The sequence below is a fragment of the Diaphorina citri genome, unplaced genomic scaffold, assembly GCF_000475195.1.
Source record: "Diaphorina citri unplaced genomic scaffold, Diaci psyllid genome assembly version 1.1 scaffold769, whole genome shotgun sequence".
Classification (NCBI taxonomy): Eukaryota; Metazoa; Arthropoda; class Insecta; order Hemiptera; family Psyllidae; genus Diaphorina; species Diaphorina citri.
The window spans coordinates 120,692-136,143 of record NW_007378202.1 but is presented as its reverse complement, the minus strand read 5'-3'; the positions used below and the strand labels follow the sequence as shown (position 1 = coordinate 136,143).

The window sequence follows — 15,452 nt, the reverse complement described above, 5'->3', positions numbered from 1 at the left end:
TAAAAAAAAAAAAAAAAAAAAAAAATGCCGCGCAGTTATTTCATGTGCAAATGGAGGACTTAAGCCCTTACCCTAGTGGTATGAAAAAAGATTGGAGAACTAATGTTGAACAGGCTTGGGAACATTACTTGAAAAAAAAATCTGTTGTTACGCAGTGGGAACAGAGTGGAAAATCTTGAAAAAGTAGACTGGAAATTTGGAAAAAATGGACTGGAAAACCGAGAAAAGTCAGGGAATTTTATGTTTCCATTTTGGTAGACACCCTGTAATAACACTTCACTTTTTACCTGAGGAGCCAACGGTGATAGCCCGTTAATTGCACTAGTTCTGCATGGATCACTGAAGTTAAGCAACGTTTCGCCTGGTTATCCGAAAGGGTGACCGTCTGGGCAATCGCCGATAGATTTCATCAAGTAGCTACCTATTATGCTAAGGCGGTCTCTTCTTGTGTACCGCGTCCTATTAGTTTAGGACTATTGCACTAATCGTAGCAAGCGTCGCTACATAGATTTCATCCAAAGGGTGACCGTCTGGGCAATCGCCGATAGATTTCATCAAGTAGCTACCTATTATGCTAAGGCGGTCTCTTCTTGTGTACCGCGTCCATTTTAGTTTAGGACTATTGCACTAATCGTAGCAAGCGTCGCTACATAGATTTCATCAAGGAGCGACCTAACATAGGTGTTTCTTTTATCAGGTAGCGACACATTCAGTCGAAGCGGCACTAATAACAATCGTAGCAAGCGTCGCTACATAGATTTCATCAAGGAGCGACCTAACATATGTGTTTCTTTTATCAGGTAGCGACACATTCAGTCAAAGCGGCACTAATAATAATCGTAGCAAGCGTCGCTACATAGATTTCATCAAGTAGCGACCTAACATATGTGTTTATCAGGTAGCGACACATTCAGTCGAAGCGGCACTAATAATAATCGTAGCAAGCGTCGCTACATAGATTTCATCAAGAAGCGACCTAACATAGGTGTTTCTTTTATCAGGTAGCGACACATTCAGTCGAAGCGGCACTAATAATAATCGTAGCAAGCGTCGCTACATAGATTTCATCAAGTAGCAACCTAACATAGGTGTTTCTTTTATCAGGTAGCGACACATTCAGTCGGAGCGGCACTAATAATAATCGTACCAAGCGTCGCTACATAGATTTCATCAAGGAGCGACCTAACATATGTGTTTCTTTTATCAGGTAGCGACACATTCAGTCGAAGCGGCACTAATAATAATCGTAGCAAGCGTCGCTACACGGCCGATAGATCCTATTTCATCATCAAGGAGCTACATATGACCGAGCGAACCTTCCGCAAAGATTTGGAAGTCATTAACCTGGTAAGTTTTTTCGAAACTTTTTTCAACAATAAAAATTATTTTTTTTTATTATTGTTATTTTAATTTTTTGAATATCGGTATTAATTATACATATTTCCATTCCTAATTTTTTTTTTTAAAAAAAAAAAAAAAAAAAAAAAAAAAACGAAGGTCCAATGAAATACATATTTAAATAACTGCGGAAGTGAAGGAACTTTTCAGTCTCATTCTGGCAGTATAAACAAAGCTATATTCTATTCGAACTGTCATAACACTTTTGTATCACATAAATAATAATCGTAGCAAGCGTCGCTACACGGCCGATAGATCCTATTTCATCATCAAGGAGCTACATATGACCGAGCGAACCTTCCGCAAGGATTTGGAAGTCATTAACCTGGTAAGTTTTTTCGAAACTTTTTTCAACAATAAAAATGATTTTTTTACTATTGTTATTTTAATTTTTTTGAATATCGGTATTAATTATACATATTTCCACTCCTAATTTGTTTCTATTAAAAAAAAAAAAAAAAAAAAAAAAAAAAAAAAAAAAAAAAAAAAAAAAAAACCCTTTTTTTCATTCCCAAATTTTTTTTTTTTTAAAAAAAAAAAAAAAAAAAAAAAACGAAGGTCCAACGAAATACATATTTAAATAACTGCGGAAGTGAAGGAACTTTTCAGTCTCATTCGGGCAGTATAAACAAAGCTATAGTCTATTCGAACTGTCATAACACTTTTGTGTCACATAATGAACTATGAACTCTTCATTTTGGACTCCAAGGGGACTTTTCAGTCTTATTCTTACAGAATAATCAAGTTTTATTCTATTCTGCTTAATATTCGATTTTATTCAATTCTGTTCTATTCTATTCTATTGTATTTTATTCTATTCTATTCTATGCTATTGTATTTTATTCTACTCTATTTTATTCTATTCTATTCTACAGTGGTTGCGTGATGAAGTAAATAAAGCCGATAATAGTGAAGTCCTAGTAGACTCATTGGACGAACTATTCAACCTCATAGATCCAATCCATGATGCCAATTGTGCCTTTCTCCGTGACATAGAGGTTCGCCTGAGCACGTGGGAGAACAAAGCCCAGCAATGTATTGGCGACGCCATTTTGAAACACCTGAACACACTGCCTGTGAGTATAAGTGAAACTTCAAGGGTGGTAGAGAATGTCGTAAGACCCGCTCCCAATCCCAATTGCCAATTGTCGTTCGGAAAAAAATCGTGTCATGTGTGGTGGGAACACCCTCACGTGGGAGAACAAAGCCCAGCAATGTATTGGCGACGCCATTTTGAAACACCTGAACACACTGCCTGTGAGTATAAGTGAAACTTCAAAGGTGGTAGTGAGTGCCATAAGGCCCTCATTTGTAGTTCGGAAAAAAAATCGTGTCATGTGTGGTGGGAACACCCTCATTTTAATTACATTGCCTACAGATATTTTGCAAAAAAAAAAAAAGTCACAAAAATTTACACTTACGCCCTCCTAGTTCCGCTGGCCGCAAAGATGTCCTTTGGGACTTTTGACCCCTTATTCAGGACACAATTCCCGACTTTTCGGGCAAAACCCCCCCAGACTACGTCGTTTATGTCGCCAAACCTTGATTTTCGGGCTTCGTTTCCTGGATTAATTGTATCATTAATTACATTTATTTCCAGTATTTCAAAGCGTATATGGAACGGCACCTACACATTCTTCACAATCTGGACGAAGCTTTCCATAGTAATCCCAGGTTTGAGACCATGTACACGGGTTTCGAAACGGCCAAAGTATGCTACCTGCCGCTGACCAGCTTTGTACTGAAGCCGTTGCAAAGGTTGCTCCACTATCATCAGATTCTGGAGAAATTGCTGGATTATTATAATAAGGTAAGGAGTTTGAGGGGTAGGAGTACTCTATTAGGGTAAGGAGTCCCTAAGGATTGTTTTGCCAAGGGGGAAAAAAACGCTTTTTTTGGAATCAGGGAACCCTAAAACGGATATTTCCACCCATTTCCCGATTTAGAAAATTTGGACCGATCACAATACTTTCTCATTACTCATTACTTTAGTAATTGAAAGTAAAATAAAATGTAAAAATGAAAAACTTTGGGGGGAGGGGGAATTTCACATGTCTAAATTCCAATAAAGTCTTTATTGTTGTTATTAAAACATCTTCTGAGACTTCAATAAGGCGTTTGATTGTGTAAAGGTCAAAGGGAATTCCACAAGGCTCAATGTTTTTCCCTTCCCTCTAACTCTCTCTAGTGATAGGAGGGTGTATAGAAAGTATTATTGGAAATTAGGTTGCATTCCATATTAGGGTCTTGGGTATTTCTAAAGAAGTTTGATAGAGGGAACTCCAACTATGGAGGTCTTATTGTCCCGAAACCGTATAAAAAAGTGGGGAAGAAGAAGACAAATAAGGAAGAGGAGGAGAAAAATAAAAAGGAAGAAGAAGAAAGATATTCAGACTCTATGGACGACATGATGGACAAGTCCAGCGAGCTGGACACGAGCCGAGTCCACACCCTGTCACCTCAGCGTTCCAATACCACGCTACACGTGTGTTGGCACCGGAACACCAGCGTGTCGCTAGAGGACAGTCTGACCTGTTCTCAGAACCAGCTGAGCGGGTACCTGTTGCGGAAGTTCAAGAATAGTAATGGCTGGCAGAAACTGTTCCTGGTGTTCACCAATTTCTGTTTGTTCTTCTATAAGACCTTCCAGGTAAGCTGAAGATAGTAATTTAAAAATCTAGTGGTGGTGGTGGTTGTTGTTGAGTGGATACCTGTTGCGGAAGTTCAAGAATAGTAATGGCTGGCAGAAACTGTTCCTGGTGTTCACCAATTTTTGTTTGTTCTTCTATAAGACCTTCCAGGTAGGTTGGATTTAGGGGGAAAAAATATAGTTTGAACATGTTCTCAGAACCAGCTGAGCGGGTACCTGTTGCGGAAGTTCAAGAACAGCAACGGCTGGCAGAAACTGTTCCTGGTGTTCACCAATTTCTGTTTGTTCTTCTATAAGACCTTCCAGGTAAGCTGAAGATGGTAATTTAAAAATCTAGTGGTGGTTGTTGTTGATGTTGTTCTTGTTGAGCGGATACCTGTTGCGGAAGTTCAAGAACAGTAATGGCTGGCAGAAACTGTTCCTGGTGTTCACCAATTTTTGTTTGTTCTTCTATAAGACCTTCCAGGTAGGTTGGATTTAGGGGAGAAAAATATAGCTTGAATAAGAAAAGTGATGTCTTATCCTATTGAATCATCCTTATTTGGGTGTTCTTCTGCCGTAACTTTTGTAAAGAATGAAAGCTGATTTGATTTTGGTCTCATAGCTTTGAAAGCAGGATTCCTTGAGTAATTTTTCTTCAATAGGACTTGATATGCATAATTTCCAAGGCTAACTTGGAGGTTCTTGTTTCAATTTGGTCACAAGACAAGGATATTACAAAATGTATCTCTAAATGATATTTGTTTACTAGCACTCTAGGCAACATGGACATAATTACTTGAACTGAACTGAAGAAAAAAAAATCCACAACTTGGTCAAATGCCATTAAAGCAAACACAAATATGTAGGTGAGTAGGTACCTACTATATCAAATGATTGAATCCCGGCAATGTCTTGAGATAATAGATTTTATCCTGGTAAAAGTAATTGGAGAAGTTGGGGACAGTACAAGTTCTTGTTTTTTTTTTCTTCATGTCTGTAGGTACAAACCTCCTCTCTGTGATGATTTTAGTTTGCTATAAAGGACACTGAGTACAACAGTGCCTCTTGGAAATGTATGTCAATCACATTGATGCAACATTCTCTTTGTGATTTCACCAACTCTGTTGATTGTAGGACATGACAAATAAGAAGTAAAGTAAGGCGGGTGCAATTTCTTTGTTTTCTATACAAATTACAGCACTTGTCACATTGACTTGGACTTTCATGATGTCTTCTACGTGTATTTCTGAGAGTGTAAGTTTTGACAGGTCAATAGTAAAAATATTCTGAAAATGTTCCAACGTGGATGCTTTTAATTTCTCACTCATCCCCGAGGAGATTGTACCTTCACTAATTTTGAACTTGTTGAAAATATCATTCCAGAGTGCCAACACTTTTTCAAACTCAACACACATTATAAGTTTGTGTTCCCGATTTTGAAAATTTGGACCGATTGCAATACTTTCATTACTAGTATAGCTCCGCTATACTGTAGTAATAGAAAGTAAAAAACGCAAAAGGGGGTTTGACTGAAAATGAAGCACTTAGTAATGCTGTGATATCCACAAAAGTTGTGAAGAAGCTCTCTGCTTTACTACAAATAATTAATGATTAAAAAATCATTTATTTAATAGAATTAGTTTTAACAACAAAGTCCTACCAAAATTTATGATTTGATGCCCATCGTGACTTGACTAGTTGGGGTCAAAGGGACTGCTCATAGTTGGGGTCAAAGGGACTGCTCATATTTGGGGTCAAAGGGACTTTTCAGTCCTATTCGTCCAAACTAAACAACTTCCCTCCCTCATTTCAGACTCTTTAATAGAATTAGTTTTAACAACAAAGTCCTACCAAAATTTATGATTTGATGCCCATCGTGACTTGACTAGTTGGGGTCAAAGGGACTTTTCAGTCCTCATCATCAATATCTAAAGGTTAGGTCTTGTCTGTGAAGCCACTCATTTCTGTTTTCAGTCCTATTCGTCCAAATTAAACAACTTCCCTCCCTCATTTCAGACTCCTAAGTTTGTGTTTCTTCGATACATTTGATGGATGTTTGTAAATAAAATGCAGTAGATTGTCAAATACAGATGAACTATTAATAAAATGGGAAGTGATTGTTAAAATCCATTGGTAATCACGAATGGAAAGGAGCAAGCTTGTTACATGACAAGACAGTAGGTTTTCTACAAATGGTAACATTGTTTTCTCATACATTTTCTTCCCATGTATTAGAAGTAGATGCAGTAGATTGTCAAATACAGATGAACTATTAATAAAATGTGAGGTGATGGTTAGAATCCATTGGTAATCACGAATGGAAAGGAGCAGGCTTGTTACATGACAAGACAGTAGATTTTCTACAAATGGTAACATTGTTTTCTCATACATTTTCTTCCCATGTATTAGAAGTAGTGTGAAAGATTTGTACTTTTTTCTTGATCTTGTGTTGATTGTATTTTGTTGGTTTTCATTGTTTTCGAGTTGATCTAATCCTAGGAATAAACAGTGCAGCACTGGTACTTTATCAACAATAATTTTCAGTGAGAATCCATTGTCACTAACTCTACATTTCACCTGACAAGTTGTACAGTTCCCGATGATGTTTCTCTTGGACAGTTCTGATTTGATTTTGGTCTCATAGCTTTGAAAGCAGGATTCCTTGAGTAATTTTTCTTCAATAGGACTTGATATGCATAATTTCCAAGGGTAGAAGTAGAGTGAAAGATTTGTACTTTTTTCTTGATCTTGTGTTGATTGTATTTTGTTGGTTTTCATTGTTTTCGAGTTGATCTAATCCTAGGAATAAACAGTGCAGCACTGGTACTTTATCAACAATAATTTTCAGTGAGAATCCATTGTCACTAACTCTACATTTCACCTGACAAGTTGTACAGTTCCCGATGATGTTTCTCTTGGACAGTTCTGATTTGATTTTGGTCTCATAGCTTTGAAAGCAGGATTCCTTGAGTAATTTTTCTTCAATAGGACTTGATATGCATAATTTCCAAGGCACGTCTACCACAACGGAACTCACAGACTCGAATATTTCAAAAATATCATCATCTATTGAGAATTCTGACAAGCAGTACTGCACACTCATTTTTCATAGCAGTTTGTTTTAACTTTCAGATAAAAAAAAAAAAATGTTCAACTATTGTAAAATTTCACTGAATCAAACACTGGTACCCTTAAAATGGACTTATTTTCTTAAGAAAACTTGTTAATTTCATAAAAAAAAATGTAGGCTTTTAGTAGTAAAATTTAAAAATTCAGTCAAACTCAAATCCCAAAAACTCGAAAAAAAAATTCCACAAAATAAAGATCATCATCTATTGAGAATTCTGACAAGGATTTGTACACACTCATTTTTCATAGCAGTTTGTTTTAACTTTCAAATAAAAAAAAATGTTCAACTATTGTAAAATTTCACTGAATCAAACATTGGTACCCTTAAAATGGACTTTTATTTTCTTATATCTAAGAAAACTTGTTGATTTCATAAAAAATAAAGATCATCATCTATTGAGAATTCTGACAAGGATTTGTACACACTCATTTTTCATAGCAGTTTGTTTTAACTTTCAAATAAAAAAAATGTTCAACTATTGTAAAATTTCACTGAATCAAACATTGGTACCCTTAAAATGGACTTATATTTTCTTATATCTAAGAAAACTTGTTGATTTCATAAAAAATGTAGGCTTTTAGTAGTAAAAAATAAAAATTCGGTCAAATCCCAAAAATATCGAAAAAAATTCCACAAATTGCCACAAAATTTCAAAATAACGATTAAAAAAATGTTGTTTACATTTTCAAAATTTGGCGCCTTTGATGACGACGGCTACAAAGCGCATTCACACGATGTGTTAAAAACGCCGGCAATGCGTAATATCGGTGCTTACGGAACAAAAGAGCCTATCTGAACATAACCTAGCCTTGGGTATCACAAAGAAAAATCCCAATAAGGGTATTTCCAGATTTCCACCTATTTTTTTTTAAATCCAAGAACTTATGCTATTTTATGTCCCATAGAAAAAAAATAAATCTGAGGGTGTTTTATCTCCCCCACCTTTTTTTTTCCACAAAAATAGAGATTACCTACAAACTTCCTTTGATAAGGGAGCTCAGACTATGCCTCATTTAGCTTACACAGGTGATTTAAATATGTGCCTAAAAAATAAATAATTCCTTACAAAAAAAATCAACCATTTATTGAGATCTGATCAAAATATGTCACTTATTTTATTCAGAAAAGAAAGTACAAAAAACACAGTGTTTAAATAAAATCAGGGTTATCAAAAAAAAAAATAGGGGCTCTTGAAACTAGTAGGAAAAATCATTTGACAAAAAGTGAAAAAGGATTTTTTTTCTAATACCTACCTACATTTATTTATTCTTACAGCTTAGTGGTAGAATAACTTGACCCGTTGATGATCAATATTCAAGAATGTTGAAGTATTATAGATAGCAAATTGAAATATGAAGATATTTGTTGATACATCATTTCTTAAAAAAAAAAACCCCTTGGTGTGTCTAAAACAAAAATGTCCCCAAAATCCTTCATAATGAATAACTTAGATTCTGCTGCAATTTATCACAGTCCCAAAAACCATAGAAATCAACCATTTATTGAGATCTGATCAAAATATGTCACTTATTTTATTCAGAAAAGAAAGTACAAAAAACACAGTGTTTAAATAAAACCAGGGTTACCAAAAAAATAGGGGCTCTTGAAACTAGTAGGAAAATTCATTTGACAAAAAGTGAAAAAGGATTTTTTTCTAATACCTACATGTATTTATTCTTACAGCTTAGTGGTGGAATAACTTGACCCATTGATGATCAATATTCAAGAATGTTGAAGTATTATAGATAGCAAATTGAAATATGAAGATATTTGTTAATACATCATTTCTTCAAAAAAAAAAAACCTTGGTGTGTCTAAAACAAAAATGTCCCAAAAATCCTACATACCTGATGATATCTTGAAATCTGCTGCAATTTATCACAGTCCCAAAAACCATATGTACCTATACAAAGTAGAACACAAGTTCTTTTGTAAATGCCTGATTTCAATAAAACTTTTCAGGAATTTTGAACATCTCTAATGTTCATGCCCTGTGTATTTGTAGACTGGGACAGAAACAGCTGATACCATAACAAAAGCACAAATAGTTTTCACTTTAGATATCCAGCTGAAGGATATGTATCTCCCTTATTTACATAGTAGAACCAAATTAGTTCAGGCGAAAGAACACAGATTACTAGATGAACTTGTAACTTCCATAAGACCTATCAAGCATTATAAGTACTCTCAGCCTCGTCCGATCATAGAATAGCTACTTTGACAATAGAGAACGACCTGGCGACCAGTGCCTACATCATTGAAAAAACATTATTGCCCATAAAATATATTAATGGCATGTACTGTGATGGGACTTGGTAGACCTGTGCATGAGCCCTACACTTGAATGTAGACCACGCTACACCACTGGCTGATACCATAACAAAAGCACAAATAATTTTCACTTTAGATATCCAGCTGAAGGATATGTATCTCCCTTATTTACATAGTAGGACCAAATTAGTGCAGGCAAAAGAACACCTATTACCAGTAGAACACAAGTTCTTTTGTAAATGCCTGATTTCAATAAAACTTTTCAGGAATTTTGAACATCTCTAATGTTCATGCCCTGTGTATCTGTAAACTGGGACAGAAACAGCTGATACCATCACAAATAGTTTTCACTTTAGATATCCAGCTGAAGGATATGTATTCCTCTTATTTACATAGTAGAACCAAATTAGTTCAGGCAAAAGAACACGGATTACTTTCATGATGGCCATATCAGAGCAGGGCAGTAGGTACGCTTTTTTAAGAGGTTTGATAGAGGGAACTGTAACTGCTTAGGCCTTATCGTTCCGAAACCGAAGGGAGAAAAAAGATAGGATAGGAGAAAGCCAGCCGTTCCGAGAACAAACATTATCCGTTCGGGATAAATTCTGCCTCGGGCGGGAATCGAACCCGCGGCCTAGCGCTTACAAGGCAGATGCACCATCAACCAACTAGGCTGACAGGGCTGACTATTTTTCATTCACAATGGCCATATCAGAGCAGGGCTTGGATCAACTTGTTGCTTTATTTAAAATTAAAAATTCATACCAGTCTAGTTAGCTTGGAGGGTAGCGTGTCTGCCTTGTAAGTGCTAGGCCGCGAGTTCGATTCCCGCCCGGGGTGGATTTCATTGGCTGTTTAACGATGTATGTTTCGAAAGTACTGTCACATTTACGCAATCCACTTGATTAAGTTATTTAATTTTAGGCTGTCATTTAGTCCCTTTTTTTCTATACATATTGCAAAGTTTATCAACTTCATTAGTGTATTGTTTTTGAGTTAGCCCGATGGACTTCCTGTCTGGTGGTTGATGGTTCAAGTCCAAGTCATACCAATTAGCATAGTGTTTAACAGTGGAATGTGCCACAAGCATCCATGTTAACCACGATTCAAATTGCCTGATTTTCCAGGTTTCTTCATTTCCTCGGGTAAAGAAAGTGGAAAAATAACAAAATCACGCGTATCAGTCGATTTCTTGTAATCATTTTCATTATAGTATTTTCTATATTTATATTTGTACAAAATTTATTCAGTAATTTATACACAGTTTTTACATTTTACATAGTTGTATTTTCTACAAATATTGAAATACAAAATTTTCATACGAAAATAAGAAGAAAAAAAAACACCCCCTACTTCTCAATTTGTGAAACTAAATTTTTTAGTACAAATTACGTTATCAGTTTTATGGTCAGTTAGATTTCGCTGCGGTCATGCTACAGAATTATTGAAGGGCTGATGACACACCCAGTCGTGCCCTTTTTAAAAACTAAATAAACATCTTACTAGAAAAGCCATCTTCAGCCTACACTGGCGATTACAAAGTCAGTAGTGAAGTTAACCAATTACATTGTATGATTGTCAATTGATTAAACAATTCATCGATGATTTTTTGACCTGGTTTCTAGAAACCCTTGTTTGAGACGAATCATAAATACGTAATTGTAATAGTGGGCTAGATTAAAGCTAACTATGACAAATGAAGGGAAAAAAATTATACCTATCAAGCATTATAAGTACTCTCAGCCTCGTCCGATCATAGAATAGCTACTTTGACAATAGAGAACGACCTGGCGACCAGTGCCTGCATCATTGAAAAAACATTTGATAGTTGAAAAAAGACGGAGAAAAAAATCTATTACCTACCTACCATAATTGGACATTTTCTTCCAAGCTGACAGCCTAAAAAAAGCACCTACACACTTACACTTAGGCCAGCCACTCACTATCAGGTAGACCTGACAGGCAATTCTCGGTACCCTCCAAGACGCGGTACCCTCCAAGTTGACTAAGCTGGTCACAAGTCACACTCTTTTACTATACTTACAAATACATATATGTATTGTATAACAAGTGATTATAGATATTATCATGTATCAAATAACATAAATGAATACTAGCTATGTGCTAGTGATATTGACAGGCAAACCTGATGAGGTGTACCTGTCAGGTCTATGTGATGAGTGGCTGACCTTAGGTATATCATTAATTTGGTTTAATTTTTCTTTGAGATGCTTCTTTGACGAATTTCCTTTTGAAATCCCTATCCAATTTACAAAACATGGGGATTTCTGTCCAGTAACCAGTGACAATTTTGACGGACCGCCAAGGCCAGGGGATGGCCTAGTTTATCACAAAGCAGGCCGCCACGAGATTCCGTAGTCGCTTGGCGGGCCGTAACCATTATACAGCGAGGGGGATTGAGAAGTAGGGGCGATGTCTCAGTAGGCGGCCGTTTGGTGGCTCATCAGATGGTGGTGGTGGGAGGGGTGGTAGTGGTGGTGCGGTGGGTGGGGGTGCTCGTACCAGTCGACGTGCTGGTGGGGAATGGAACCTGGGGGGGGAGAAGAAATGGGAATTGAGTTAGATGAAATGTAAAAAAAGCTAAAAATAATGGGGGGGAATGGGCCTTTTCTTCACCTTTACCCATGTTCAGAACTGGCTCATCAGATGGTGGTGGTGGGAGGGGTGGTAGTGGTGGTGCGGTGGGTGGGGGTGCTCGTACCAGTCGACGTGCTGGTGGGGAACGGAACCTGGGGGGGGGAGAAGAAATGGGAATTGAGTTAGATGAAATGTAAAAAAAAAGCTAAAAATAATGGGGGGAATGGGCCTTTTCTTCACCTTTACCCATGTTCAGACGGGGTCGGTGTCTTTCGTAAGCCTCCCAATCAGCTTAGGATGATTGGAAACTTTGGATTTAGGCTCTAGGGACCTCAAAACGTATTTTGGGGGTCGGTGTCTTTCGTAAGCCTCCCAATCAGCTTAGGATGATTGGAAACTTTGGATTTAGGCTCTAGGGACCTCAAAACGTATTTGGCACTAAAAACTGACCATCGAAAATTTGACCCGATTACATTACTTTCCTTCCTATAGGATAAGGAAAGTAAAAATGGGACCGTCTGCTCATATTAACCCCACCCAGCCTAAATGGGGCTGGGTGAGCAACAGTTTTCTTCTTCTTCTTCTTCTTCTTCTTCTTCTTCTTCTTCTTCTTCTTCTTCTTCTTCTTTAAAAAACAGTTTTAAAAGTCAGCAACAGTTTTTTTCTTAGTGTGGGGATTGAACCTACGCCCTCCTGGTCGCCAAACAAGATGCTAACTGGACTCACCTAAATTATTATTGAGCTGCGCATGCGTGGACACCTTGTGATGCGGCGGACTTGTCATGATCGGACTTTGCTGAAGTCCAAAGTCCGCCTTAATATGACTAAACTCCTTCTGACTGCTGATGGAATAGTCTTTCGAGTACTCCTTGCACCTTGTGATGCGGCGGACTTGTCATGATCGGACTTTGCTGAAGTCCAAAGTCCGCCTTAATATGACTAAACTCCTTCTGACTGCTGACGGAATAGTCTTTCGAGTACTCCTTGTCATGCTGACTACTAATGGAATAGTCCGTCTTCCCGAGGTAGTCTTTCTGACTGAACTCCTTGTAGTCTTTCGAGTATTCTTTCTGACTGAACTCTTTTTGATAGTCCTTCGAGTACTCTTTTCCCTGGAATTCTTTCTGGCTCAGAGCGTAGTCTTTCGAGTATTCTTTCTGACTGAACTCCTTCAGGGCGTAGTCGCTTTTGAGGCTGCTGATTGAGTAGTCGGTTTTGCTGATCGAGTAGTCTAGTCTTTCGAGTATTCTTTCTGACTGAACTCCTTCAGGGCGTAGTCGCTTTTGAGGCTGCTGATTGAGTAGTCGGTTTTGCTGATCGGGTAGTCTGTTTTGCTGATCGAATAGTCGGTTTTGCTGATCGGGTAGTCGGTTTTGCTGATCGGGTAGTCGGTTTTGGCGAAGTCAGTCTTGTGGGCAGGGTCTATCACGCTGATGGAGGTGGTGGAGGAGGAGTTGGAATCGTCACTCTCGTAGCCGGTGCGACACGACCCGTCCAGCATGGAGGTGGGAGACAGCTTGCCGCTGGCTCCGTGCACCTGGGGGAGAGAGAAGGGTGGGTGTGAGGTTTTTTTTTATGTAACTTGGAACAGCTTTAGCATTACTTCAAGGGGTGTGAGGTTAGTGATAGGTTAGATGTTAGAAGAATAGAAACCCCTTTGCATTTTTTTTTTTGTACCTACTAGTGGTGGGTTTCACCAATCTTTTTTTTAGCTCCTAACAGCCTGATAGGTTAACAGCCCTGTTAAGCGTGTATAAATCAAGTGGAACTTAACGGGCTGTTAGCTTAACAGGCCTTCTAGAAGCTAAAAAAATATTGGTGAAATCCACCATCATAGGCCTAGTTTGGGTACTTTGGGTGACGAACGTTTCATTAAAAGTGTACACCACATTGCATACTTTAATAGTTACCAGGCGTTCATAAGAAATGTTAATTTTGAATGTAGAGCCTGCTAAGCGTGTATAAATCAAGTGGAACTTAACGGGCTGTTAGCTTAACAGGCCTTCTAGAAGCTAAAAAAATATTGGTGAAATCCACCATGGGTCTAGTTTGGGTGACGAACGTTTCATTAAAAATGTACACCACATTGCATACTTTGATAGTTACCAGGCGTTCATAAGAAATGTTAATTTTGAATGTAGAGCCTGTCTCGAGTGCCTCGAAAGCGTTATGTCCCGGATTCGATTCCCGCGCGGGGCGAATTTTATCCTAAACAAGTAAACCAGATAAAGTTCTTTCGGGAAGATGGGACCTCAGTCATCATCAGTACAACTCTTTTAAAAAAATGTTCAGTTCTGATTGACCCAAATTTTTTTTTTAGGCTTTAGGTATATGAATTACAGAATTAAAGGTTAAAGGCCAGTATTTGTTAGGTTTATATTAGACATCCTATGTATTAACATTATTCTTACCGTTTTTATTATTATTGGAATAATATTAAAGGCCAGTCCATAGGCTTCACTTACCTTCATATGTTTTCTTAATGAGCTAGGATGGGTATAGGATTTATCACAGCCTGATACGCGACAGTTGTACGGTTTGAGTCGGTTTTGGCGAAGTCAGTCTTGTGGGCAGGGTCTATCACGCTGATGGAGGTGGTGGAGGAGGAGTTGGAATCGTCACTCTCGTAACCGGTACGACACGACCCGTCCAGCATGGAGGTGGGAGACAGCTTGCCGCTGGCTCCGTGCACCTGGGGGAGAGAGAGAAGGGTGGGTGTGAAGTTTTTTTTATGTAACTTGGAACAGATTTAGCATTACTTCAAGGGGTGTGAGGTTAGTGATAGGTTAGATGTTAGAAGAATAGAAACCCCTTTGCATTTGCATTTTTTTTTGTACCTACTAGTGGTGGGTTTCACCAATCTTTTTTTTTTTAGCTCCTAACAGCCTGTTAGCTTAACAGCCCTGTTAAGCGTGTATAAATCAAATGGAACTTAACGGGCTGTTAGCTTAACAGGCCTTCTAGAAGCTAAAAAAATATTGGTGAAATCCACCATAGGCCTAGTTTGGGTGACGACTGACGAACGTTTCATTAAAAGTGTGTACCACATTGCATACTTTAATAGTTACCAGGCGTTCATAAGAAATGTTAATTTTGAATGTAGAGCCTGTCTCGAGTGCCTCGTAAGCGTTATGTCCCGGATTCGATTCCCGCGCGGGGCGAATTTTATCCTAAACATGTAAACCAGATGAAGTTCTTTCGGAAAGATGGGACCTCAGACCTCAGTCATCATCAGTACAACTCTTTTTAAGCTCTAATGCTCGTCATTCACTCTCAGATTTTCTGAACGTGTGTGGCGGGGAAAGCATCAGGATTTTTAAAACCCTTAAATTGCCAGCATAGTTAGCGTGGAAGGTCGCTCGTCTGCCTTGCAAGCCGGTTCGATTCTCGCCCGGGGCGGATTTTATCCTAAACAGATAAGGT

At 38.0% G+C, this 15,452-nt stretch overlaps 3 protein-coding genes across 3 annotated transcripts in view; 1 reads left to right on the top strand and 2 right to left on the bottom strand.

Annotated features, from left to right (window-relative positions):
• Positions 1-4,072, top strand: part of LOC113468552 (FERM, ARHGEF and pleckstrin domain-containing protein 2-like) — a 16,274-nt gene extending 12,202 nt beyond the window's left edge. The window contains exon 5 of the mRNA XM_026825546.1: positions 3,792-4,072. Coding sequence (XP_026681347.1) covers positions 3,792-4,057 — 266 coding nt within the window. The 3' untranslated portion in view covers positions 4,058-4,072. The remainder of the gene's footprint in view (positions 1-3,791) is intronic.
• A 934-nt stretch (positions 4,073-5,006) lies between these two features.
• LOC103511926 lies at positions 5,007-7,276 on the bottom strand. Its single transcript, XM_017445194.2, has 4 exons — positions 7,036-7,276; positions 6,272-6,731; positions 6,056-6,097; positions 5,007-5,451 (listed from the first exon to the last, which is right to left on the bottom strand). Exons 1-4 carry the CDS (start codon positions 7,131-7,133, stop codon positions 5,143-5,145), a joined length of 909 nt encoding a protein of 302 aa, XP_017300683.2. The 5' UTR covers positions 7,134-7,276; the 3' UTR covers positions 5,007-5,142.
• A 4,377-nt stretch (positions 7,277-11,653) lies between these two features.
• On the bottom strand, positions 11,654-14,500 carry LOC103511925 (uncharacterized protein PFB0460c-like). The gene is made up of 5 exons (XM_026825541.1): positions 14,495-14,500; positions 13,320-13,566; positions 12,905-13,260; positions 12,756-12,789; positions 11,654-11,982 (listed from the first exon to the last, which is right to left on the bottom strand). The coding sequence occupies exons 1-5, from the start codon at positions 14,498-14,500 to the stop codon at positions 11,870-11,872; spliced, it is 756 nt and encodes a 251-aa protein (XP_026681342.1). The 3' UTR covers positions 11,654-11,869.
• Positions 14,501-15,452: the final 952 nt, after the last annotated feature.